This window comes from Pagrus pagrus, assembly GCF_965226575.1.
Source record: "Pagrus pagrus genome assembly, chromosome: 9".
NCBI classification, from domain to species: domain Eukaryota; kingdom Metazoa; phylum Chordata; class Actinopteri; order Spariformes; family Sparidae; genus Pagrus; species Pagrus pagrus.
In genome coordinates this window covers 19,310,090-19,336,452 of record NC_140193.1, presented here as the reverse complement: position 1 = coordinate 19,336,452, position 26,363 = coordinate 19,310,090, and the positions used below count along the sequence as shown (strand labels likewise).

The window sequence follows — 26,363 nt, the reverse complement described above, 5'->3', positions numbered from 1 at the left end:
GAACTTAACAAATGGCCACTTAAAAACTGACATCTCCTCTCTGCAGCACCGCTGTGTGCTGCTGCAGGGAGCTAATCCGTCGACTATGTGTGTGTATGTATGTGTGTACACTGAGCACAGTGTTCCTGGCCTGCCAACTCCTCACTGCTCCGCTCCAGTGGCTTCCTCGGCCTGTACCGAGGATGTTCAGCTTAACTCAGCACTGACAGAGGAGACCCACAGACTGTGAAACACATTGCCGCTGCATTTCCATTCTAATAATTCTGGCTAATCCATATGGTCGTGTGTGTGAGTGTGTGTGTGTGCATCTACGATGGGTGTCACGGTAGCACTGCTCGTGACGTGTGGCAGGTGGTGTGAGAGTGTGTGTGTGTGCGTATGTCATAATAGCTCCTTCCCTTGAGCGGTGCATGAATAAACCATGGTGTATTCTACAATGTGGACTGCATGTTCTGTCCGCTCCATTCATCAGTCGTTAGCGAATCACAACCCATATGCCTCTTTTTGAGTGGCGCATGTGTGAAGACGCGCTGTCTTTACATGTCCTACTGTGCACCCAGGAACAGATTTCTGATGGGGGACGGGAAGTGTTCTGGATATGAGGTGCGCACATTTTAATGTTTAGATATAAAAACTGTAAGACGCAGTGCATTTTCTGAAGTTACATCTGCAGAAATGGATAATACTACAGCAGGATAAAGAAATTGATCCATATGATTGAGGACACTTAAACCTGCAGCTGCAGCTGACTCATCAAAACAACAAAAAAACTGTTCTGTTGCTTCTCTGTGCTCAATAAGCCTCTTTTTTTCCACATAACCTATTCTCTAAGTGGTTTTTGACTAATTAAAGTAAAGAAATATGCTATTTTTATTCATATTGTTTCTTTGTCTTTTAAAATCCTGTAAAAAAGTTAGTTTGTCTAAATGTGGGAGAGATGGGGGATGATTTAGCACCTTTGCATGAGCCCCATCTCCTTATTGATCAATATTAACTTAACTAATCTTCAAAATCAGTCTGTGTCTGTGCAGAAAATCCACCACACCGATGTGCATTGTGGGTAATGTAACTACCAGGTTTTGAAAAGAAAGAGGAATGCCTTGGGGGGAAAAAATGGCCATCTTCTGGTTCTGCTTTGTTGATTGCTGGACTCATTATGGACAGCTGTAATCAGTTTTATAGTCCAAGGCTAGGCTAGAGGACTGCTTTGCAAAACCTGACACCTACATTACCCATAATGCAACTAATTCACTGAGTGACATCACTGGAGGCAATTCGTCAGATTACATGCAGCTTCCTCTGGAGCCACAGAAAGCTTTATGCTACTTTGTTCACATATGTAGTAGTACTGCATAAGACCTGTAAACACACTTTGATGTGTAAAATTGGTGGAGTTACCCTTTAATTACCAAATTATAGTCTCCTAATGAAGGAGACTTCATTAGGAGACCCCCCACCCCCACCCCTTCCACCTGATGTGCCTTACTGCTGGGGTTAGATTAGGGCGGCAGGAACTTACCAACAGTCTTCACAGTGACTGTCTTGGTGGCCGACTTCTCTCCGATCTTCTCCCAGGTCAGCTCCGGTTCAGTGCCGGTCTGAAGCCACTCAGTGGCTGTGCAGCGGTACTGGCCCTCGTCTCCAGGTAAGGCATTATACAGGGACAGAGAGAACGTGTCGCTCTGCATCTTCTCCACACGGATCTCCCCGTAGCTGGAGCGCTCTTTGTAGGCCGGACTGTGCCATACAGTGCCATCCCGATCCAGGGAGGCCACCTCCTGCACCATTCCAGCCGCCTGCTTGTCCGTCCACTGCCACACAACAGACAGGGGGCCTGTGGTGGTGTAGACCGAGCAGGTCAACTGGATCACATCCCCCTCGAGGACCTCTGAGGAGTTGCTGGATAAAGCCACTGTGATGTTGCTCTCTGAAAAGGGAAGAGAAAACGGAGAGAGGTAGCAGGGAGGTGAGCATGAGAAGAGATGGGACACGTACAAGGACTAGAGAAAAAGTTCCTCAAAAGGATGAATCACAGAGACAACAAGAACCACACTGCCTGGGTTAAAACATTCAGAGTACAGGAGGCCAGGGGCAATAAAACAAATTGCTGAGCCTGTTCCCTGGAGCATAACACCATCCGACCTCTGCAAGTGCTGTCCATGTGTGTGAATGTGAGAGGACGATGGTGCGGTTTGGTAACTGGCCTCAGGCACACCAGAGTGACAGCAAGAATAAGAGGCCCTGGTGAGTTTGTGTGCTGAGGTTGTCCCTCTGAACCCTGTGTGACTTGTTGACCAAGTCCAGGCGGGACCAGGAGCAAAGGCTCAGATCACAGGGCTCTGCAGCACTTCAGGAGAAGAGGAGGATAAAAGTCTTTACTGGCTCCTCTGCTCTGTTTTTCTGCTTTATCTCGACTCTCATCACTTCAACGTCCATCAAACACAGCAGAGCTCTGGTTGACCCAAAAGCTCTCTCAGCTCAGCGGGGGCCAGTGCTACTGTCTCGTGGGGGTGTGGCTTAAAGTCTCTCACTTCTTTTTTTCCCCCCCTTCTCCCCTCAGGCCAAGCTCTGCTGCTTCCCTCTCAGCTCGCCGGCCCTCTTAATAAGCATGAGCTCTCTGTGAATATGGAATAAACTCGCTGCTCGCTTCTATCACACTCAAATGAACAAAGGGAAAACCCTTCATCCTTTTCCTCTTCTTTTCATTGTAACAGCTTCATATTTTTCTCTCCACAGCCCAAGAGCATGTTGTATTCTATCACTTTTTTACAGCGAGACGGGAAGAGAGGACTGTTGGACAGCTATGCGAGTAGACACGCACTACCTTCTTCCCATAAAATTGTCTGGTATCTGGACAGTTCTGCCTTTCTCCAACTATTCTGTCCTGTGTTTCAGCAGTGCATCAAATCCAACAAAAAGTGTCTTTTTATTCCCTAATGTCCAGTAGATCCATTTCAGTAACATATTTAGTACAGAACACAGTATTCCATGATTACATTTTGACACAATAGCCAAAAACTGCAATCTCAGATTAAAAAAAACCTCCTCATTTCACAGCAGACTGCGTTATCCCTCTACACTGGTGATCCTGAGACGGCAGCCTTTGGATTGACAGCTCATCTGAGCAGATATGAGCTTCTATGCCCGCCCTAGAGCTTATAACAGCCAATGAGTGACCGTGTAGACAAGTGACCCACTCTCTCTTCTTTCTATTCGCTCTTGACCATTGCAGTTTGCTCTTTGAATAGGCTGTTCTTCCATCTGAGCACTTGTTTGACTATTTTATATGCACAAACTTAGTGTAAATAAGAAAATAAAAGAACTATAATGAATTTTTGCCCCTCTTACTCTCAGGCAGTGGTATTTTGAGGTCATAAAATGGCATTTTTTTGCCAGGCGCCTGGATATTTCCTCAGAAAAGCATTTGTGTCCAAGCAAGTGCAAGTGTCCATTTTCAGTTATAGTGTTATTACATTTGTAAGACTATATAATGTGGAACCATTGTGTTTTCCAACTATTAGGGGCAGTTACAGGTCGTCTGCAGGCTTATATTTGCATTAAAAAAAATGTAGCTGTGAAAAAAACATAAATAATTCAGTGTGCTCAAACTCCTCTAGATACATTTTTTGACAGTTTGGGGAAGAAATTCAGCTTATAACCTTTCAAAGGAGCCCCAAATCATGCTTGTACTCCAAATGGTTCAACAAGATTTGAATTTAATTTGGACTATAGGCTGGGATAGGCACTTTAGGATCATTTTCTATAACATAAACGTCCAGGAATGAGAACAGGTTAAATGTTCACAGTTTCCCCTACCACAGAAGATATTTTACCTCTATTAGAAGAAGAAGAAGAATCTTTATTAAGCACATGCACTTCTGAATTTAACCCATCCCGAGGGATTCCAGATCCTACGCCAGTAACCGGAGTCACAAGTGAATTTCCTCGATGAAGGATGAATAAAAAGTCTAAAGTCTAAAGGAGGAGTAACATGCAACTCCAACTCCACACAGAAAGGCAGAACCCAGGACCTTCTTGCTGTGACGCAACAGTGCTAACCACTGTACCACCATACTGCCTACAGTCGGTCCCCTCTTTTTTTCCCCCTCTCCTTGCACTCGTCCTTTCGACCGTTTGATAGAGATTCGGTGTGGCATGTAAGCTCTCTCTCCCTTTCTCATTGCAAAGGTAAACTCATCCATCAACACTGATTTGTCACAAGTGTTTACCTCTGCTTTTCCTCTGCTGTCACCTCCGCCTGCCTCCGACTCATCAACTTTAACCCCTGTCGCACCTCATTACCAACCCTCACCCAATTCCCCCAATTACAGTGATGAAGCGCATCTTGAAATCGCGTGCAAGTTTGTTTGCAGGTATGCGCGGATAGTTTGTGCATGAAATACATGTCCACCCGACCACCATTGCTGTGTTTTTCGCGGAAGTTCTCTCCCAATAACCATAGCCATTATCCTGTGTAAACCCCATAAACATCCTTTATGGGGCATTAAGGTCTTTTGTTGGAAAAACAAAACCTCCCATACAGAGAGGTTCCCCGGAGACTGCTGCAAGGCTTAGGGCCATTGTTTTGGGCTGATTTAGCAGGGGGTACGGAGCGGTCAGGATAAGGTAGCGTTGGCTGCTTGGGAGGAGATATTACTCTGAGGTTATTATGTTTTATTATGCTGTGAGCAGCTGTCTCCACACACTGTTCCAGTCCTATGAGACGTGGAGGTAGAGAGAGAAGAGAGGGGGAAACCGGAGAGAGGGGCGTTTTCCTGCTGCCACCAAGATGAAGAGAAATCTCAGTGAGTGATGAGAGGATTGTGAGCAGGGTTTTAAAAGGCTGGACTGTAAATTTGCATCCGCTCAGCTGCGAGCCTGACACAACCCCATCGGCCAGCCCTGCTTAACCCAGCTGAAGAGGTCTAGCCCCAGCAGAACACATTAATTTAGCCAGGGGAACCACTTAGAGGGCCCTGGAGAACTGGGCGCCTTTCTCTGCTGCTTTTCTTTCTCCACGCTTTAATTTCATGGCTGTTAGCACAGACTCCTTGAGTCTGGACTCCTCTGCTCTCCATTATCCTACTATAGTGTTACCCTCCCTCCCAGCTAAGCCAAGGAAATGGAAAGGACCATAATGCTGCATTACCAATCCTTAGCAATCCACTCAAACAGAAAATACATCAGGAATAAGAGTAGCATTATCCTTTCCCCTCTTACCCACAGCTAACAATAGAGGCTGTGCGACTATCTCTTATAGGCCACCTTGGAGAGAGAGAGAGGGGGAGACAGAGGCAGACAGATAGAGGGAGAGGCTAGAGAAGAGCACAGCATGACATCCCACACTGCCTACATGAAGATAAAACTGTTATTATGGAAAGCTCATCATTCTTAGTGTAATTGACAACTAAGGACAACTAAGCCAGTGGCCTCATGAACAGATTATTACTCACTAAGCGGCTGGACTGTGATCTGGACATTGCGCGACCTCTTGCTGCGGTCGATGAAGTCTCCAGTGGGCGTCTTCTCCCGCTCCGTCACACGGCAGATATATTTCCCGGCGTCTTCGGGACGCAGGTGCTGCAGCTTGAGGAGGTGCACGTTGGGGCTCTCTTTGCGCACGGTCATGTGACCGGCGGCCTCGCGAGCGAAGTAATCGGGGCCCAGGACAGGCACGGCACTGGGGCCCACCACGGCCACCGGTGAGCTGCTGAAGACCCACGACACCGAGAAGAAACGCTCCGGCACATTCTGGGCCTCGATGGTGCAGCGAAGCTCCAGCGGCTCACCGGCCGTGAAGGACCGTCGCTCCGTGCTCACCTGGATGCTGAAGTCCCGATCTGAGTGAGAAAGATGGAGGGGAAAGAGAAGGAAAAATAAAGGTTAAAACACACAGAGGGCAACTTCTGGCGCTTGGGGTCTCGAAACAAGAGATGTACGTAGCATAGGATCATGGGAGTTTTTGTCTTCATTGCTAAACCACCACCATTGCCGATGGAAATTATTCAGTGATAGAAATGTTCACGGTAGAGGTAATGTCTTAAAATTGTATTCACATATTCACTCTCTGATGTATCATCTGATGTTTCCCCAGGAGTTATAGTAGCAGATGACCAAATTAAACCATTGTTACATTAAGGATAAGAATGCTAGTGTTTCCCACACATACACTTTACTTGTGATGCAACCTCTCCTCTTTATTACAAGTCTACTCATACTGTTGTTTTGTCAGTGCACCTGGTTGTTGAGAGGTCATTTGGTGGGTTTTGAGCAGCTACATAATTAACAAGCTTCCTCCACATGTGGAATCGTGAAACAAGACCTAAAAGCGAGGTGTGGTTTTTGGGCAGCCACCCATTGGGCGACCTTTTAAAACATACTGCTGACAAAGAAAGCAGACAACGATGCTGGGAGAGAGAAAATTAAAGATAGAGGTACAATTAAGGAGGAGAATTAAAGCAACCCCCTGCCCTCTCTCCTCAGGTACACAGCCATTCTGTTGGAAATGCTGTATTTACACAACTGAACTAAATATGTAACAAAGGTCTCATCATTTTAGGTCATTTTGATGCACAAATATTATAAATGATATCTTTAAAGGAATGTTTAGCAGAACAATCAGAAATGTGAGGAGGCTGTAAAAAGTTTCACATTCCATGGGAAACACGCGCTCTGTGATATATAGACAAAAAAGAAAATCCTCCTTTTGAATGTTGCACATCGTTGTGTCTTTGTCAGATAAGAATTTTATACAATACAGGTAAAAGAACAAAACCCTTGAATGCAGCACTGGATTTTAAATAAAGCTGCAGATATGAAAGAGCGTAGGTGTGTGGGAGATCACTTCAAGAGAGATATTTGTTACGTTCCCACAACAACTTGCTCCTGATGTCTAAAACAAGGCTGATGTCTAAATATGGGCTGCAGCTGAAATGCATGACACTGCTGCGTTTTTCTTTATATGGGAGAGAGAGAGAGAGAGAGAGAGAGAGGGAGAGGATTGCGGGGGTGGCTGTTAAAGGTGGGGTTTGAGGTGGTCAAGGATGGACCGGGCAATAAAATAGCATCGGTTAGTGGCGAGGAGAGAGAGGGAGTAGAAACTAGAGAAGCTTGAGGTCACGCAGTGCATCGCTCCTGCAAAACGCTGATCTTTCAGAGCGCGCTGCTCTCGCCCCCCTTGGTTTCACCTCTGCAATAAAAAACACATCTAATTAAAATTCTCTTCAGCAGTCTGAAACAGAGTCAGGCGCACTCCTCCTCCTCTTCTCTCTCTAAGACAGAGCAGAGAAAGTAAACACTGCTAGTGTTCGCCATATTATGCTGGCTGTCTGCGCATGTGCGCCCATGTTTGCACGTGCGTGTACGGGGCTGTGTGTGCTCAGTAGTATTTGCTGTATTAATTTCGAGATGATGAGCACAGTATGTATCAGAGACGGCTGCTTTGCCTCTCAGTGAGGTGGCTGCCCCGAGCTGTAATTACAACGACTTTAAACAGACTTCCTGAGAAACACACTCATGTGGAAAAGTTCAAAGCCTGCTGTCGGTATAGAGCTCGTTATGCAGGGGAACATTATGGTGGGAGTGAGAGGGGTATTGTTTACACGCACAGGTTCTATATTGCTGTCAATTAAAGGGATATCTTTGCATTTGTCTCATTTGGATTGAAGTTTTCCACTACATTTGACATTTTGCAGTCTAAATGATGATAATTGATGGTGAAAATAATGAGTGCTTGCAACAGGAGTGCACACATGCATGCAAACAATGGCACAGGGATGATGAAAAAGCCCCACAGATGCTAAAAAGGCAGCAAGAGCATTGTATTATGACATTTGAGTGTGATTAATTTTGAAGGAAGAGGGAGTGAAGCTAAAAGGGCCGTGACCTGCTTTGACAAGACCTTGTCACCACTCAGCATGGAGCTCTATTAGTGCCGTGTTTTACAGGGAGAGTTCAGCAGGATGCAGGCGGAGACACAGGCTAGAAAACACCCTCCCGGGTCCAGCATGTGGTAGCGTTTAGAGCTAATAAGGGAAAAAGAAGAGTATTAAGTGCAGGTAGCAGGAGGAGTCAGAAGGAAGTTGGTGAAGAAGACGAAAAGTGCAGTGATGAGACATGACTGCAGAAAATGAGAGGTGATGTGAGAGGAAGGGAGGAGGTGGGAGAAAACGAGAAAAGAAAGAGTGAGATGGTGACGAGTGAGAGCGAAAGGTACATTAGGATTCTGTCCGTCGCTCCTCTCTCTGATGCTGAAGCTGTGGGTGATTAGCTAGTGATGGGGCTGTCTTGAGATCCACTCCATCTTTTATAATAGGAGCCTAATGGAGGTGCAGCGCCCTCTCCTTTCTAAATCCCCCTCTCGGAAAAATTTGCACACGGACAGGTGCAACATCAAATACACCAGTCCAGCCTGAAGGTGTGCAAGTTTTGCCCTCCCGGAGCAATAAGTACACACGGGGAAATCAAAATGAAACTCCACACATATACTCAAGTTCGAGCCCCACACACAGCCCTGCTGTATTCTCTTTGTCACGCAACAACACCTCCATCCATTATAGATTACAGAGAAGACGGAGAGTGACGAAGGGTGCTGGGAGGGGGGGGGGAGCTCTTTGTGCCTTTTGTCTCCTCCTTGAAGGAGCAGGAACTCATCTGACAAACCTGCTTTACATCCCCGCTCCGGCTCTCTCCCCCCTCATCCACCGAGCCGGCACTATCTGGGGCACCATCAAGTTGTAGCGGTCCAGAGCGGATCTGACGCTTAATGGAGGAACGACTCCACTTTGAAATGATTTACTGGCATGAGACCACTCGCCACCGCGTGCTGCCTTGGTAATTGAGCTAATGTCGAGAGCGGTTTATCACCCATCTCCGTCGCCCTTCCTTGGAAGCATACAAAGAGATTCTTTATGGGTGAGGAATACAGCGCGGTGGGTACGATAGGGGTCGGCTCGGGTGGGAGGTTACGAGTGCATGCGAGGAGTCATAAAGATGCCTTTGTCTCTGACAGCTTATTAGATCATTATGACTTGAGGCCTGCTCATCCATCAGTCACCCCAACACACTCTTTGTTTCTCCCACTTACTTGCATCATACATCATGCACCCCGTTCTAAACTTTGTCCTTTCCCTCTTCCTCCCTTCCTTTAGACAATCTCCTCCTTCAGAGTTGGCAACCATACTGAACCAGAGAGGTTTCTCCCACTAATGCACTCAGCTACAAACCAGACTGGTGCCATTGTTGGCGAGGAGTGAGTCATTGATAAAACATTTTTGGCTTCTGATCTCTGGGCTACCTGTTGCCTAGGAGATTGTTTATATATATGTGGAATCCATATGCCTCCCATGTCAGGCACCCACGCTGTTTGGAGCTGGTTAAGTTATTCTTGGTGGTGCTTGTAATATTGCCCGTCACACAGACACAAATACAAAAGTGGGGCGTCTGTGGAGGTTTGGTTAAGCCCTTTTTAGTAAGCTAATGAGCTTAGCGCGAGATACCGATCAGCAATCAGAGGAAGCCGGCCCACATGCTTGTGTGTCTGTCAAAAGGGGACCCAAGAGTAGACCAGCATCTTTTCCTCTCTCCCCCAACCTCCCTCCTTCTCTTCCCTTTACTCACCAGTGGGCTGAATGCGGAGCTGCGTCTTCTCGCTCTGCTTGCGGGTCATGGCGAACCAGCTGCCATCTGCGTCCTGGATCCACTCGGCGGCTTGGCAGTAGAGCAGGCCCTGGTCCACCGGCTGCAGCTTGTGAATGGTCAGCCTGTAGGCCGTGGCGCTGGTCTTGTCCAGCCTGAGGTCCCCCGCCGCCATCCTCTGCCGGTACGGCCCACCGGAGCGCAGAACGAAGTCCCTCGACAAGGTGACGAGCTCCTGAGGTGGGGCCGCCGCGTCCTCCGGGGACCGCAGGTACCAACCCACCGATAAGTGAGTGTGCTGCAGCGTGGTCCGAGAAACCTCGCAGGTGAGCTGAAGCGTGTCGCCTTCCACCTTGGACAGAGTCTGGGCTGGAGCTATCACTGTCAACGAGTCGGCGATGACTGTGGAAACAAAAAAGAAGAGAGAAAAGTAAGTCAGAGTGAAGAAAGATGGAGGCTGTTTGGGATGTAAGTGCCGGTGGACGCAGGCAATCCTCCCGGGGCCCAATATTTGACAAAACGCTGCGAAAGTGCCCTCTTGGATGCCCCTATGGTGGATAAAACCTTATAAATCCCCCTTTAGGCTGCCCTTTCAGTGGGGAAATATGGTGACGTGCCCTTTCAGTGCCTTTTTCATGCACTAGTGCCCCACCACTTGCAGCTGGTGCCCCCATATTTGAAAAAAAAGTGCCCACTCGGATGCCCCTATGGTAGATAAATCATGAAAAAGTGCCCTCTAAGGTGCCCTTCCAGTGGAGAAAAGGCGATAAAGTGGCCTCTAGGGTGCTCTTTCCGTACACTGGTGTCCCATCGCATACAGCTGGTGCCCTTTTAATTTTTCTCGCCCCTCAAACATCCTGAGTCAGGTGAGAAAAGTTTTCCCTTAAACTCTGTACAGACATTGTTAAATGTGGAGGCCTTTTCATAATAAAGCAGACTATTTTTTTTTGCTAACGCCTACTATTACGGAAGTGAAATAAACAAGCATTCAGCTGGGAGCGATTCAGAATCTGATTGAGTCCCGAGTGTGAGGAAAAGGTGTTAATACAACCAAGCTTTTGTTCTGAGGTGACTGCCCTCTATTTCCGCTTCCATACATGAGTTACACATGTCACCGTGCGTTGATGGCGTTTTCTCAATCTCAATCAGCCAGATGCCTCAGGGGGCACTCCGGCACTTCTCTCAGACTGATTATATCCTATGTGCTCTGCTAAAGCACAACACAACAGCTCCACGCTGGGCATCTTAACAGCCGCTCTTCGTCTCAGTAAACCTTTTGAGTATTTTTTGATCACACATACTGAATATACAAACAGTGAGAGTTAAAAAAATAAATATAAATGCAGTAATAAATTCATCCCAGCCTTTCCATCTCCAACACAACCGAGAACAGAAGACGGACTTCAAGCCAGATGGTTGAGAGCGACGGAGATGAGAGAGGGAGGACAGTCAAGTGCTAGTAAGCAACAGAGACATCAAGATGGGATAATTTAAGAAAACAGGCTGTAAACGCTCCACACATCGACAGAAATAAACACGTATAGCTTTTAAAAAGGAGCTAAAGGAGTATTTTTGGATATGTGCCACTGTATGCGAGTGGGTGCCGAAGGGAGAAAGATAGCGAGAGAGTGATAGAAAGCACTGGACCTATGATTTCAAAACCATAACAGATTAATGACGACAAAAAAAAAAGAAGAAAGGTCATAAGGTCGTGATAACAAAAAGCTGTGTTTGGACGCTATCCTGTTTGTCCTCCTATCTTCATACAATGCATGGCCTCACTGGCGTAGGCTCCAAGCACAGGAATGGTGTCACTGCACACACAAACACATGTACGTGCACACACACACACATACACATACTGTACACAACGGCTGATAAACAGAATATACAAAGTCGTCGCTGCTCACAATGGACAGCAGTCAACCATTTAAGCTAGGCTGGAATGAAATGAATTGAGCGAATAAATGCCGAGAGAAGCTTTCTTGTATTACCATGTGGTGACTGTGAGCCCTTCTAAGAAGCCTGAAAATGGAAGTGCTTTGTGAGAGCTTATGCTAGTGGAGTGCTTTGTCAAGATGTTTGGCTATTGGGGCTCTTAAGGGATTGTCATTGTGAAGACTACAAATCAGCGTGTTTGAGGTCTGTTCTTCCCCTCATGTCACCTGCTATGGGGAAACATCAGGGGCGTAGCAAAAGGGGGAAAGCGAGGATGAGTCCGGGGGCCCACAAACAAAAATGTCAAACCTTTGCTGATTTCAGCTTCTTAAACGTAAGGAGTTGCTGCTTCTTCTTGTCATTTATGATAGTGAATGAAGAGTATTTGGGTTTTCGAATATGACCTGGACAAAACAAGCAATTTGAAGACATCTCTTTTGGCTTTAGGAAAAAGTGATGAGCATTTTTCACATATTTTTTGACATTTTACAGAATAACAGCTCATCACTAAAGGTGAGATACCTACTGAAGTTAGCCCTGACCCGTGCCAGTTGAAAGCTCCTCTCCGCTGGTGATTTGAGCTCCCAATCCAGACCGATAGATGAATACCTAACCGAGATAACTTGCTAAAGGCAGCTATCGTTTGCAGCAGTTAGCAATTGCCCTGGTGAAACACTGCCCCCGTTTGATTTGAGTATTAATATGATGGGTGGCCAGTTCTTAGTCTACATATTGCATCTTTATTCAGGGAAATAATCCGTAGAAAAATCAATAATTAAAATAATTGTTAGTTGCTGCCCTACAGACAGGGGCCCTTAAAGATGCGATGTGAAAATAGACCAAAAATTAACTGAGGAAATTATTTAAGGCACCCAACATGATATTTTTCCACAGTTGTGTTCAGTCCTTGTCCTCAGAGGCCCCTGCCCTTCATGTTTCAGATGTTTCCCTGCTCCAACACACCTGATGCAAATGAACCGGTCGGCATCAGGCTTCAGCGGAGCTTGATGATACGCTGGTCATTTGAATCAGGTGTGCTGGGGCAGGGAAACATCTAAAAACATGCAGGACATTTTATGGTGTATTTGTCCATTCCTCTTGGCTCAAACCATCCAGGTACCCTGTCATATCAAACTCCTCAGTACAAACATTGAACGGTTGAGTGCCACCTAGCTGTGCTCACAAGTCGGAACAATGGAAGCTAGCTGACAGTCCGTCCTGGTCTGTGTGCTGAGCGCCCAGCCAGTGCCGTCTGTACAGACAGTCAAACAATTATTCATGACCAAATCAAGGCTGGCGAAAAAAGGAAAGAAAAGGCAGGAAAGGGTTGAAAGATAAAACAAAGGGTGACAAATTGTTACCCATTCTATAAGCATTTTACATGCGAGTGAGACATGAGGTAGTTGGATGTGGTTTGTGATGACAACAATGTGCTGCGCTCACAGTACACAGCCACTGAGCCTGTTGTTCAGCAGCTGGCTAACTCAGTAGCACTAAGCTAACAGCCACTGAGCCAAAGGGACAGAGCTGAACGTGAGCGACTCCTTCAGCAGCTAACATCAGCACAAAGCACACACCTACAGCAGTAAACAGTAGGCCAACTATCGTGACCGGTAGACTTTTCAGACTACGGTTTATTCGTGACGGCTTTTTGATTGTGTTTATTTGATTCTAAACAAACAGTGAAATCACAACCTCCTTAAAGTTCATCTTTGTAGTTAGATTTATTCACGCTATAGATCATTGTTAATACAACTTAGAAGGCTACTTTCAAATAGTCGTATGCATAAGTAGTATGTGCAGACCTGCTCTGTGAAAATGGTGGTTGAAATGATGATGTAGAGGTAATTAGGATCGGACTACGGTAGAGATTCCAGCCAGAAAAGGCACATTTATTATTAATATTTGAGGTCATGAAATGGGTTTAGCAGCTGTGGTTTGTTACAGAAAGGCAGCCCACATGGGTGATCTGTAGGGGTCCAATGTTATATTCTTTCAAAGGGTCCTAAAATCTCTGGCGGCTCATAGATGCAAGAGAAAAGCTCAATCAAGCGATCATTGATGTGTGTACTACAGTACATACATACCACACAGGCATGTTTCTGAGCGTGTGTGCTCATGAGTCTTTGTGTGCAAACATGAGTAAAATTGAGAGATGGGGGATTGCGAGAACAGAGAAGTAGACACCACTAATGAAACAAACGGGGGGAACAAAGGCAGAGAGATCAGAGAAAAAAGATAGAGGAGGCGGAGAGAAGAGGCTTGACATCTGGTTACTGGAGTTTAACAAGACACTCAAAGAAAGAAAGCAACGATGAAGCAGAAGTGGCAGGGAAAGAAAGGGAGTAATCAGGTGGGTCAGACGCGGCGGCATATTAATGAGATGGAGATATAAGTCCAGACAAAAATAAACAGTTTCCCGCGATAGTTCAAAGCAATCCCTAAAATACTGACGAGGCCTGGCTGAAATATGTCCTCTAATCCTCTTCTCCATTACCTTGAGTGCTTGATAAACAGCCGAGCATCAAGGGAGGCAAATGGTAGTCGGGGGCTGCGATAAAACTATTCGGGTGATGTATTTGTTTGTTTGTTGTATGATAAAATGACTAACATGGGAATCTTAGCAGGCCTGTATTACTGTTTATGTTCAGACGCTTTATTTATTGCAGGTTTAGGCTGAGCAATCTGCTCACGTTAATGGCGGAAACTGCCGGGCGATTATTTTTCAATAGTATCGTTTGCTAACTTGCAGAGGAACCGTAATGTGATGAGATGATCTCGTGCCAGTGTCTACAGAAATAAATGAGTCATTAAAAATAAACAAGATGGGTGAGTTTTGCAGATATGTTCTGAGTGGAATCACATCATGGCTCAGTTCTGAATGCAATGTTGCGTCCATGTTGTGATATATATTTACATCACAAAACTACGAGGTGCTCCGTCAAGATCAGATCGTCTTAATAACACGTGCTCTGCTCCCTAAAGGACCTGGTGTTGCCAAGTCCTCTCACTCACTCCGACTCTCCAGTCAACACTGAGTGAGCGGCAGCTGAGCTCGCATAGACACACAGTTACCACAACAACACACCTACGCTACAACCTGCCATCGCCATAGCAACCCTCCCACATGATGCTGAAGGCCTCTGAGAACAGCCGGTAGTTACTATAACAACCGCATCCCTAACACGGGTTGTGACAGTTCAATTCGCGTCCCCTCTGCGGACCCGCCTGGAGGGGACAGTGTGACAACAGCGGGCAGATTCTTCACATCCCTCGGCCCGCTTCTTAGTAGGTACTTAACACTCCGACTTCATCTCAAGTCCTCTGGGCCAGTAACATCCCGACACACAGACATGTCTGGGCGGCAGAACCAATCAGATAGCAGCAGTCAATCTTAGCGTTTCCGAGGGTCGGGCTGAGGTTGTAAACACGCCGAGATCCTCCAACAGCCCCACTGACCCCAATCTGGGAGGGATTAGGAACAGCATGAGATGGCATTCTCTGGCACACACACACCCACTTTCACCACTTGTGAGAACCTTAACCAGAGCTGCTGTGTGTCTATTTACAAACACTACAATCGCCTTAGAAGACAAATCTGGGAATAATATACTTTTTTGCAGTCAACAAATCCCACAAAAAGACCTAAACAAACAATCCTGTGATTAAGTGGAGCCAAAACCTGATATGCTTCACGACCTTGCAATTTTGTGCAAACACTGCATCAAGATTCACGGTCGTACAAAATTCACAGGGTTTGCTGATAGCAGCTTCCTAGAAGGACTGATATAGAGTAGGGAAAGACCTCAGTTGTCGTACAAAAACTAGTACAAACACATCAATGAGACGATGCGCTGTCCTGCTGCAGCAGATATATAGTAGCACACCAAATATGCATCAATACACACCGAAAATATTCCCTTAAAAAGCACTTTCTACGAGGATTATCATCCAAGTAAAATGTGTCAATATCTGTACTTCTGATGAAGGAAAATCTTCATGCGGTAGTTGACTGAAGTTAATTCATTCAAGGTTATAAAAACCTTGTTCTCTAAATAGTTATTCTTTTGATCAAAACATTGATCTTAAGCTTAATTCTGAGGCTGTTCTGTGAAAGGTTTTCTCATGAATGATAAATATAGACACTTCTGATCAACCCATATCAAGTTCAGGCATAAATTAAAAACTTCCAGTTGGTCGAATATGGATAGAGGTACTTTAGTTGGTTGAACAGATAAGGGTGAACACGCTCATCACTGCTATTGACTCCTGTTTGAGTAACAGCAGTGCCCCTTTTTTAAGGAAATTTCAGGTCTTTGATAAGATTAAATGGGCCCAGACTAACTCATTTATGACATGAAGAACATCCTCACCCTGATCTTCTTTTTTAAAGACATTATTTTCATCCTGCGCGGTCGAACTTGTGCACCCACCTCAGACAGGGTGCGCGCCAACACTTTTAGCTTAGCAGCTACAGTGAAGATCTCAGCTTAAAAAAGGGTATAAATAACATCTTCTCGAATCTTTGGATATTAGGGCTGCCATAGCCTCGGATTACGCTGGATGAGGGATTTTATGTTTTTTTTTTGGTTGTTTGTTAATGCTTTAAAACAAGTCCCCACCTATTTCAGTTGTTTAGGAGAATGCCGAAGCCGGTTTTGCTGTGAAGCTCCAGAAATTTGTGAACTACGACACCCAGAATCAGGTGAAGACCCGACTTTCCATCTGCATGGGGATGAGTCGAGAACGACAATGAAAAACTTTCATTTTTGGGTGAATTCATCCTTTAACGGAATCATCCAAAGTCGATTGTGTGTGAAACTGTTCAAGAAGGTGCAGCCAATGTGCCGAAGCTAAAGCTGTGCAGGTGGAACATCCTCCCAGCTCATCTGAGTGTTATTTTCATTTTACCTCAGTAAACACAGCCATGAAAATTTGTTCCTGTTAGCAAATTCCAGATATTATTCATATCTTCGGCGGTTTCAATAGACCCATTTAATTTCCCTCCCTAACCCTGGTAAACCTGCCAGGGAAAGTGTGCTGAGGTTGATGGGAATGCCTTATTCCAGTGCAAAATATTCATAACATTTGGCACCGACACCTTTGCAGAAAATTGTGCATGTACTGCTTAATGAGCCGGTCTTTATAAGCATGAAATAAATCAACAATTTCAGGACTTTATAAGGGATGAGATTTAAGCTAATTTTGCTCCTTTCGGATCAGATTTGCAGAGACTGAAAGTACGAACGATTAAGACATCTGTCACTGATGAATCAGGTAATCGCATTTTGATGCAGAGCTTCTCATGTGTGGATGTGAAGAGAAACATGCCTGTGTGTTCTTTGGCTTTTTTTTTTTTTTTTGACTGACGCAGAAGCTGTCAATCCTTTATAAATCTTTAAAACTACTCTCTTCCTGCTCTACCTCATCTGCAATTTTTGCTTTCATCTCGCTCCATTCCAGATCTTCCCGTACTCTCTCAGCCGTGTGAAGTGAGCGACAGTTGTCATCCCTCAAGCTGGCCTTTTAAGTCCAGTCACACAGGGATAGAAATGTGGGGGACACGAGGACACAAAAACGGAGGAAAAAGGATTTCACAAAGACGACACGAGGAGAAAAAGATGATAATTTATGAAGTCTGATCTGTACATTTTGCATGCACCCAAACTTTTAAAATCTCTCTGCTGTGTGCGTGTGCGCGTGCGACAGCTTTTGAAGTTGCAGAGGCAGAAAAAGACTCCTCACAGCAAAGGAGAGAAGCAACAAGAAATCAAATAGTAGTATTTGTTTGGGCTCCTCGCTGTGGTCTTGTCATGGGAGAAGAGGATGACAGGAGGAACTGGAGAGATCCACGCTGCCCTCTGGATGTTACCACGGATGCAAATGTTCTGGCACACACACACGCACTCGTTCTCTCATTTAAAAAACACAAACCGAACACATGTATACACCCACACAGATGTCATATCATTGTGTTTCTCTGCATTGGATTCTGAATATATATATATGTGTCTGTGGGCCTATTTAAAGGTTAAGTGTGAGCGAAAAAGGCAGCGAGTTCCTGGCTTCTGGGGTTTTTATTTCATTGAGAGTGTAGTAGCTTGGCCTCACTTGGGAAATGTCAAACCTTTGCCACTGGCTGCTGGCCAGTCAGGATGGAGTCGATGTCAGAGGTGTGTAGCGGTGGCACTCTCCATGATGGAGCTGACATATATTTGAATTCATTTATGCCTGCTGGCAAATACTGCAACAAAATGTACGGCGAGGCAGTCGACAGGAACTCGTATGAGAGCTGCTCGGCTGACCATGCTGGCTATACATGGCCAAAAGTACGTGGACACCTGAACAAAGTAGGTAGAATTCCATACTGAATGGGATTGTTATATATCTAACTCCACAACTATGGCCGTTAATCTTCTGCCACAATACTGGGACTGGCCAATGACTATACATGGTCTTAGACGTTGGATATGGTTATGAAAAAATATCATGATATATATAATTTATTGCGATAAAGCCTTAAAATATCTCAATATTACACTTAGGCCATTTCGCTCAGCCCAACATAACACTCTCTGCTCTGTCAGGAAGGTTTTCCCAGATTTTGGAAACAGGCTGCGGGGATTTGCTCCACTTCAGGTCAGGCACCAGTGCTGGGCGATAAGGCCTGGCTTACAGTCAGCATTACAATTCATCCCAAAGGTCTTTGAGCTGCACTCAGACCATCTCGAGCCCTGTGTGAAAATAAATGGAGCCAATGGTGGTGCAAAACAATACAGGGTTGGCGGACAAAAAGGTTGAATCAGACTCTGTCTTTTTGGGTGACGCAACATCTTCTGGCAAGGCATTGCATTGGCCAATCACAGTTGTGCAACATGGTGCCACGTTCATTCCTGTGAAAGCTGCTCAGTGGTGCGTGCACACTAGAGACTTCTGCCGACCAAGCTGGCTAACTTCCAGTTTAGCACCTGGCTAACTAATAGAGATAAAACGATTTAATTGTGTGGCTCCTCTAGTCCGAAATGGTTCAAATTTTGAAATTGTCATTTCACGGGGTTTGTGATGCTCAAAAAGTTTATCCACTCTTCTACAGCTGCTTCTTTCACAATGTAAGCTTAAGTTTAAGTAAGTTTGGCCACTATGAAAGTTGGCTTCAGAGCCTGACGCTCTTCCTGGAGGTTTGTTGTGCAAGTGCATATTCCTGATGGATAGACAATTATTTCAACTGTGCATCTTGCTGTGAACAAATAAAATAGATGCCAACTTTCTTGAGTTGTAAAATCATGTCCGTTAATATTACAACTGGTTGTGCAACACTTTGGTGTCTGATAAACCTTTAAACATCTTAATCTATTAATCCAACTGGATTTCCCAAATCTGTTTTCGTTATCTCACCAGTATTACCGTATTATGATGATGTAACACTCAATGGGGTCTGTACCAAACAAACTGGGGAACAAGGTTCATTTGCCAGGGCATCTCTGCAGCACGACAGTACTTCATTATAATGCCGTTTTGTCGCGCATTTTTTCTTTATCAAAAAATTGTAGCTACCAGCTAATACTTCTGCAATTTGGATCTTGCACTTTTCCATCTTATTTGCCATATTGCAATTTCGACCCCACCAATGGGGTGCATGTACAGTGCGTCCACATACTTTTGTCAACGTAGTGTATGACATTCACATCATTACTGCACAACACTGCACATGCTCATCCAGAGCTGAAGTGCTTACCGCTTTTCCATGTGTATTGGCCCTTAAGTGTCTGTGTTTGTGTGTGTGTGTTGCAAAGCAAATGGCCATTTGGCAAAGCCAGTAGGGTAATTATTGTTAATTACTCTGTGAAACTGAGAGTGCTGCTGAGAGGGAAACAGAGCGAGTGGGCGATCTTCAGCTCCACTTCATGGGAGTCCAGCCTCGACACTAAACAGACGTCACTTACTGACCCAGGATGCCTTCAACACATACAAGCGTGTTGGGTCAGGAAGTAGAGATAAATACAGAAACTGTGCCTACACCTGTCTTTCTCATACTTATTATCCATTATCCTGCCTGTTCACATCCTCCACTCCTTTGTTCTTCTCCGTGAGAGCTGTTGATGAGTCAGAATGAGGGATGAAGAGGTTCAACTGGGAAATTGGGTGAGCGGAGAGAGGAGGGTAAAGTAGGAGGAAGCACATAAAAAAAAAGTGAGGATGAAGACAAAGAGGAAAAGGGAGAAAAGAGCAAAGATGAAGAACAAAGAGGCAGCACTCTCATCCCACGACCCATGACACACTCACGCCAACTGTGAACAATGATTCCTGCGCAGGAAGTACAAAACCTACTGCAGATCGGTGATTATTATTCTGTTTGTAGCCTATATATAGATAGTGTACTTGTCGCTCTTACTTCAATACCCTAAAACTCACACACATGCGCAAACAAAAATGTTGCTGAACAACACACAGAGCGAAAACACTTTCTCAGGAGACTGGAAAAAATCAAGCAGGTCTTCAAACAAAACACCGTGAGCAACCAGTAAAGCAAACTGTGACGAACTGAGGTCTACACACCATCCCCGAGAGCATGTACTGATAATAAGGACAGGATACGGGAGTAAAAGAAGAAAAAAAAGGGCAGAGTCAGGATCATGCCTTGGAGCCAGAAGGAAAGACGTGTGGGATCGCTCTTTAACAGAGAAGAAAGGGCTGAGAGTTGAAGGCTGTGTTGTGGGATCTGGGTCCACAGCAGGGGGGGCATCCATAATACAACAAACGCACGCAATCAGATGAGCCCGACACCTTATTGAGTCGAAGATACAGAGTAACACTACTTCATCTGTCTGATTCTGCCTTCTCATTATTTATGTGTTATGTAATACAGAAATAGAAGCTGTTACACGTTGTATGGACCCAAGGAAGCTATTATATATTCATTTAGTTCTGACATCAAAATGTTGTCTTTATTAATATCATGTTCTCCTGTGAAAGGGAGAACATCTTCCAGTGAGAGAAAAGTCGGGGGGGAAAAGTGTTAAAGAACATGGGTTCAGAGTCAGCACAACAGCACTCAACTAAACTACACTGCTACGACTGCAACTGTAGAGTCCTTATCAAGAATAAACTTCCTGTCCGATTTGTAGTTAGCAGTCCCCTCCATCCTCTCTATGTCGCCACATGAACGCGCAGTGGTAGTCGCCAGACACAGCAGCAAACAGTGATTTCCATTATAGAGCTATTTAACACTTATTTTAATGAGAATATATCACTTACAGCAGCTTTACTTATTTCTTATAACTATCTGTCCTTGATTTCAGAGAGAAAGACAAAAGCATCTTCCTCCGTTCCGGCTTACAACTGTCGACTATTGCAAGCAGATTTTATCCAATGCAGCTATCGAAAGCTAATCTGATGAATGTGCTGTTATGTTTCCAGCTAATTAAGCTAACAAGGCTCGAGTGTGAACTAACAAGACTAGATAGCAACTGGAAATGGTAACAATTGCAGCAATGTTTGAGCGGATGAACACAATGTTTAATTTATTTCTCATTTCACATTCGCTCTTGTGTTTCTGCAAGAGTTTTTGCAAAAAAAATAAAATAAAACCCCACCTTACCTCCAAGACACCATCCTTTTCAAACGGCATTTTAAATGCCCAATGCACAGCTTGACAGGACCGCTGCGCCTCATTATTTTTACTGAGCAGTGATTGGACAACTGCTTTTAAGAGGAGGGGTTTGGCAAAGTGTCACTGATATCGTGTTATTGATTTAATCCATTTTTTTTCTTCCAGTCATAACAATCTTAAGAAATATAAATTATTTCAGTATTTTTTTTGTGAAAAGTAAAAAAAAAAATTAACAATCTTGATGTTATTGCTACACTTTTAATTGTAGTCCGCTCTGGAAGGCTTTGATGGCCGGGCTGATGATGATGCCTGTTGTGATTCACCTATTTAACGAGGGAAAACATGGAGGAACATGACAGCCCATTCATCAGTCTGCGTGCGGATGGCACTGTGGACTCACTCGCTATGATTTGCAACTAGCTGACAGCTGTCAGTTTGCAAAGCTGTCAAATATTTTGACGTTGACACACTTAAAGTCTTGGTCAGGGGGGGCGAATGATTTTCATAATGCTAAATACATTCTGGCATGACGGATAAATGTTTCATTAACACATCGCACTCGCGCAGGATCTGGGACTTTTTCCGCTGCTGTGTAATTCATGCAGAAAGCGGGAGCTTGATTACATAAATTCTTAGCAGTCAGAATAATCAATTAGTTGTCATAAATGTTATTTTCTCTCTGCGGATGAATGCAACCGCGCATAGGTCAAAGTCGTGATTGTATTAGAGGGCTGAAGCCGTTTTGATTTTGTCTCTCCCTTCACATTTGCTGTGATCTGTGTGTTCTCTGTCAACTGTCATCTAAAAGGCAAGAAACACACACACAAAAAGGTCGAAGCGCAGCTGTGAATATTAGCCAGAGATGTCACTCTCTTTAACAGTAATAACTACTAGCTCTGTGGACTATTGCAGAAAACCATCATGCAAATAGGAAGGAGCAGAGATTTCTACAGTACATTTGCCGTGATCTGTAAACAAATCGTGTTCGTGCCAAAACAGGCCGCATGCAAAGTTTTTCTCTCTGAGCTGAGTGTGCGCGGAATAAATAAACTCCTTATACATTATGAATGCATTACCAGTTGTTTATTATGGAGGATCACAGACCATTAACGCAGAATAGCCCGCAATAACGTCATAACTTAAACCACTTTATCTTGAGATTTTAGACGACAAACTGGCAGAAATTAACCACCACATTTGCCCGTAATCTGCTCCCTAAATGAGGCTCGATCAGTTCAACGGCTATCGCGCTATCCCGTCTAATCAAGAAGCCTTCCGCACCGTCCTATCATAACACAGCACATCCAATCTTCTGAGAAATGGGAAGAGAGATAAAATAGAAATGAGGGTGGATTGAGGAAAGGGGTGAGAGGATATGAGAGATCTTACAGATGCTGTTATGAGATGTTCAGTTAGAGGAGCTGTGAGGTCACCTGCTAATGGAACATCAGTCTGAGTGGGTGTGCGTGAGTGGAAGTGTGTGTCCTGCGCTATAACACAGAGGTCACGATGACTGGGAGAAAGGAAAGAAAGAAAAAAAAACTCGGGCCTCTTCATTTAATAAAGGGGTCTCTGAAGCATTCTCTCCTGTCTCCTTACACTGTCATTCTTCTTCAGGCTCTGTCCCATTTTTCTCCACACAATTTTCTCCTCGCTCGAGCTGCGAGCCCCCCCCCCCTCCTCCACCATATTATCTGGCGAGTTTCCTTTTCGTTTGACTAGTTGCTTGTCAGCACCCAATTATCACTTATTCTGTTTTTCTCAGCCTCCCTCCTCCTCCAGCTCGTTCTCTTCATGGCTGTCTGAAAGCACAGGCTGGCACGTTTTATAGAGCGCTGATCCCTCTCTAACCAACTTGTACTCTGCGTGTCAGTCAGACGATGATCCTATTGCACTTCTTTTTATTTTGTCCCGGGGGGTCGTGAAGCTAGCAAAGGGAGTAACATCTGCTCTGTGTGAGAGGGAGAGAGAAACAGAGCTAGGTCCCTGCGGCTATTACAGCTCATTATACCTAAAGGTAGTATGAGAGGCACATCAAAATCAGGCGGTCTCTCTCTCTCCTTCTCTCTCTTAAACACCCACCCAAACACCCAAACACACACAGATAGTAAAGCCTGAGGGGACAGCTGCTCTCTGACACACAAAGTGACTGAGGTACTCCCCTCTGCTCGCCCAAACGTTTCCTCCAGAGCCGTGACTCAGCCGGTTCTCGGCCAGTGAATCACGCGCAGTGCAGGGGTGCGCTGCTTATTAACATTATTTTTCAGAGGAGCGTACAGTAGGTTCAAATCAGAACTTACTGGATATATGCAGAGTTGCAAAACGTGTGAATTTAGATTAATAATTCTATCATAGCATTTCAATTACATTACGACGGCGCGTTTCAAGCTGATACCCTTCATTTTATTTAAAAAAAATATATTTTCACACTGCTCTATTTCACGGGTCCTTTATTTTCCTAATCATTTCCTGGCAATGTTCGGGATAATATAAGCCAAAGTTCCTTTGAGGACACAGAAGAAGACACAAAGACTATGACAATCTGTCATTTCAGCGAAGGATATAATGAATTATGTGTGACAACCGACTGGTTCTGCATTTCTGCATTAAAACCAATAGACCTTCCTATTAAATATTGTCGAGTTGTGTATTCAACCCAAAGAAATCTGGGTTTTTATTTAAGGAAATGGTGCTTTTCATTTGTTTGCCTGTTTCTATAAGTGTCAGGGAAACACCAGCTGATACTTCTGAGAGTGAGGAAGGAAGTCGAGCGTGACTAAACGTAACGTGAATAAAACTACATTGGCCGCGTTTCCCAGATTCGATCGTTCTTAAGGACTTAAGAAGGCTCTTAAGAAGGGTTCGGCTAAGAAGGAGCGCTAAGATGCGGGTGTTTCCCAGATGCGTTCTTAACTGCCTTCTTAGAGAACCTTAAGATCAAGCCAAAGAAGCTTCTGAAGAAGCTCTTAGTGGGAGCTGTCCACCGCGGTGCTGCTGTGCTGAATCAATCGATGCCAGGCAGATCGATCACCCACCTCTTTATCAGCGCATAAGTGTGTGTGTGTGTGTGTGTGCGCTGTCAGACCGGGCTGTCCAGGCAAAGAGATCCAACGGCCGTTGGATCTCCGCACGGGGCAGCCGGTACTTTGCCTGGACAGCCCGGTCTGACAGCACGTCCAGTGCGGAGAAGTGCTGACGCACGTATGCATTTATGTAAACCGTCTGGCTTCACGCACGGCGACGCTGTTGGTTCGCAGGGAGAATGTGCTGTATTGCAGCCATGGTTTCTCACACGCGCGGACTTTGGCAACGCATTTATACTGTAGAGTAGCAGGGGAAGCCTCTCTGGATGAGGTTCAGCTGAGTTTAATACATCTGTTCCCTTGATATCTGTGAAATGCCACAGGGTTGTTGTTTTTTTTATGTGTAGTACTATAAACTCATATATGCAGATGTTGCGGAAAACTTAAACGTGTAATTCAATAAAAAGGTTTTTTTTCATCTACCATTTTCTTATTTTTTTTTTCTTGCGCCAGTGGTCCGCAGCTATGAGCGCATTTCAACACTGAGCATTGTTTTATTATTTCGCAAAGTGGAGGATATAAATTTCCCTGACGCGCTTGATCACTGAGCATTTGGTCGCTAAGAAGGCTGTTAAGAGTGGGTCAGCTCGATCTTACATTTCCTTCTTAGTGAAAGATCTTCTTAAGCTAAGAGCGACTCTGGGAAACGCATCCTTCTTTCACAGCGTTCTTAAGAGCGCTCCTAAGAAGATCTTAGCACTTAAGAGCTTCTTAACGAATCTGGGAAACGCGGCCATTACCTTGTCTATTAAGCCCGTGCGGCATCACATAGATTTACATCTGCAGTGGTGGTTGCCATGATCCCACGCTACTTCACAACATCAACAAACTACGTCTTTTGTTTCCACTGTTTTGATTGCGATACCAGTGTTTCCCACACACTCATTTACTTGTGGCGGTTCGCCACAGCCGCCACTTTTAGATTTTCTATTTTTGGAGCTGCGAATCTCGTTCTCACTCACCCAAGACAGCACACCTGTCAGTGAATAGCATGACGTTATATACTTCGATACAGTGAATGGCGGTGCTGTTTTAAGTCGGCCGGTAAAACCAATGAAGAAGAGGGGGAGGAGTATTTAACACTGTTGATGTCACCAGAACTTCCTCTGCAAAGAAGACGGCTGGCCTCATCGTCGAGATATCACACATAGTATGGATACTTTTGTACTAACTTGACCAAAATGAAGACATTAAGTGCAACTCTGATAAGTTGGTCTAAGTAATCAACACAAGCTCGAAGACCCAACTCTTGAAATAAGTTATTGCGTGTGTGTTGACGGTAAGTTGGTAGCAGCAGCTCAACACCACTTTTGTGGCAGACGTTGATGCTGTCTTTGCACTAAACTAAACTAAACTAAACCAAACCAAACCAATAAAGTGTTGATACTTCTTGATGCATACTGAACCAGTATATTTTTTATGTGCATTTCTTATGTGACTTCATGTAAAATCTCACGGCTAATTGAGCTAGTTAGGTATTGGCAACTACGGTTAGCAGCAGTTAATGGTTACTCTGGTGATATGCTGCCCCCTATTTGTTTGGAGTATGATATGACATGCGGCCAATTCTTACATATTGCACCTATAAGTATGTTGCCAAATTACATAACCTTTTTTACCTTTTTCAGAAGAATTAACAGCAATATAGCGGCTCTCTTCCAGACAATTACCAGGCAAATATCGCATTACCAATGTAATGAGCTATATTAAATAGTAAATAAGTATAAAAAAAACTGCACAGGAATACATCCGATGCACGTTTCACCACTTCGTTTTCCCTTGAACTTGTATGCATGTGGTTTTCTCACTGGACGGCAGAGACAGAGAGGGAGAGGAATAACAAAAGGACAAAGTAGGAGAAGAAAAGAAAAGGAAGATGGGCAGTGAGTGAAGGAGTGGGCTTTGTTATTGTAGCAGGAGAATGGTGACGTGGTGTTTAAAGGCTGAATGTTGCGATAAGAGAGGGATCCGCGGTGAGAAGAAGCTTTCAAATAAGAGACGCTGTTTACACAAAGGCAGACGAGGAGGATTTAACACTAACCAAGACGCACGCGCACACACGCGGCCACGCACGCACACACACACACACACACACA

General features: G+C 44.8%; 1 protein-coding gene across 1 annotated transcript in view; it reads right to left on the bottom strand.

Annotated features, from left to right (window-relative positions):
* The window catches only part of igsf3 (immunoglobulin superfamily, member 3), an 86,245-nt gene that overhangs the window by 24,198 nt on the left and 35,684 nt on the right, over positions 1 to 26,363 (bottom strand). Inside the window, exons 3-5 of the mRNA XM_084363061.1 lie at positions 9,619 to 10,038; positions 5,454 to 5,840; positions 1,520 to 1,927 (exon numbers count right to left, since the gene is read on the bottom strand). Coding sequence (XP_084219187.1) covers positions 1,520 to 1,927; positions 5,454 to 5,840; positions 9,619 to 10,038 — 1,215 coding nt within the window. The remainder of the gene's footprint in view (positions 1 to 1,519; positions 1,928 to 5,453; positions 5,841 to 9,618; positions 10,039 to 26,363) is intronic.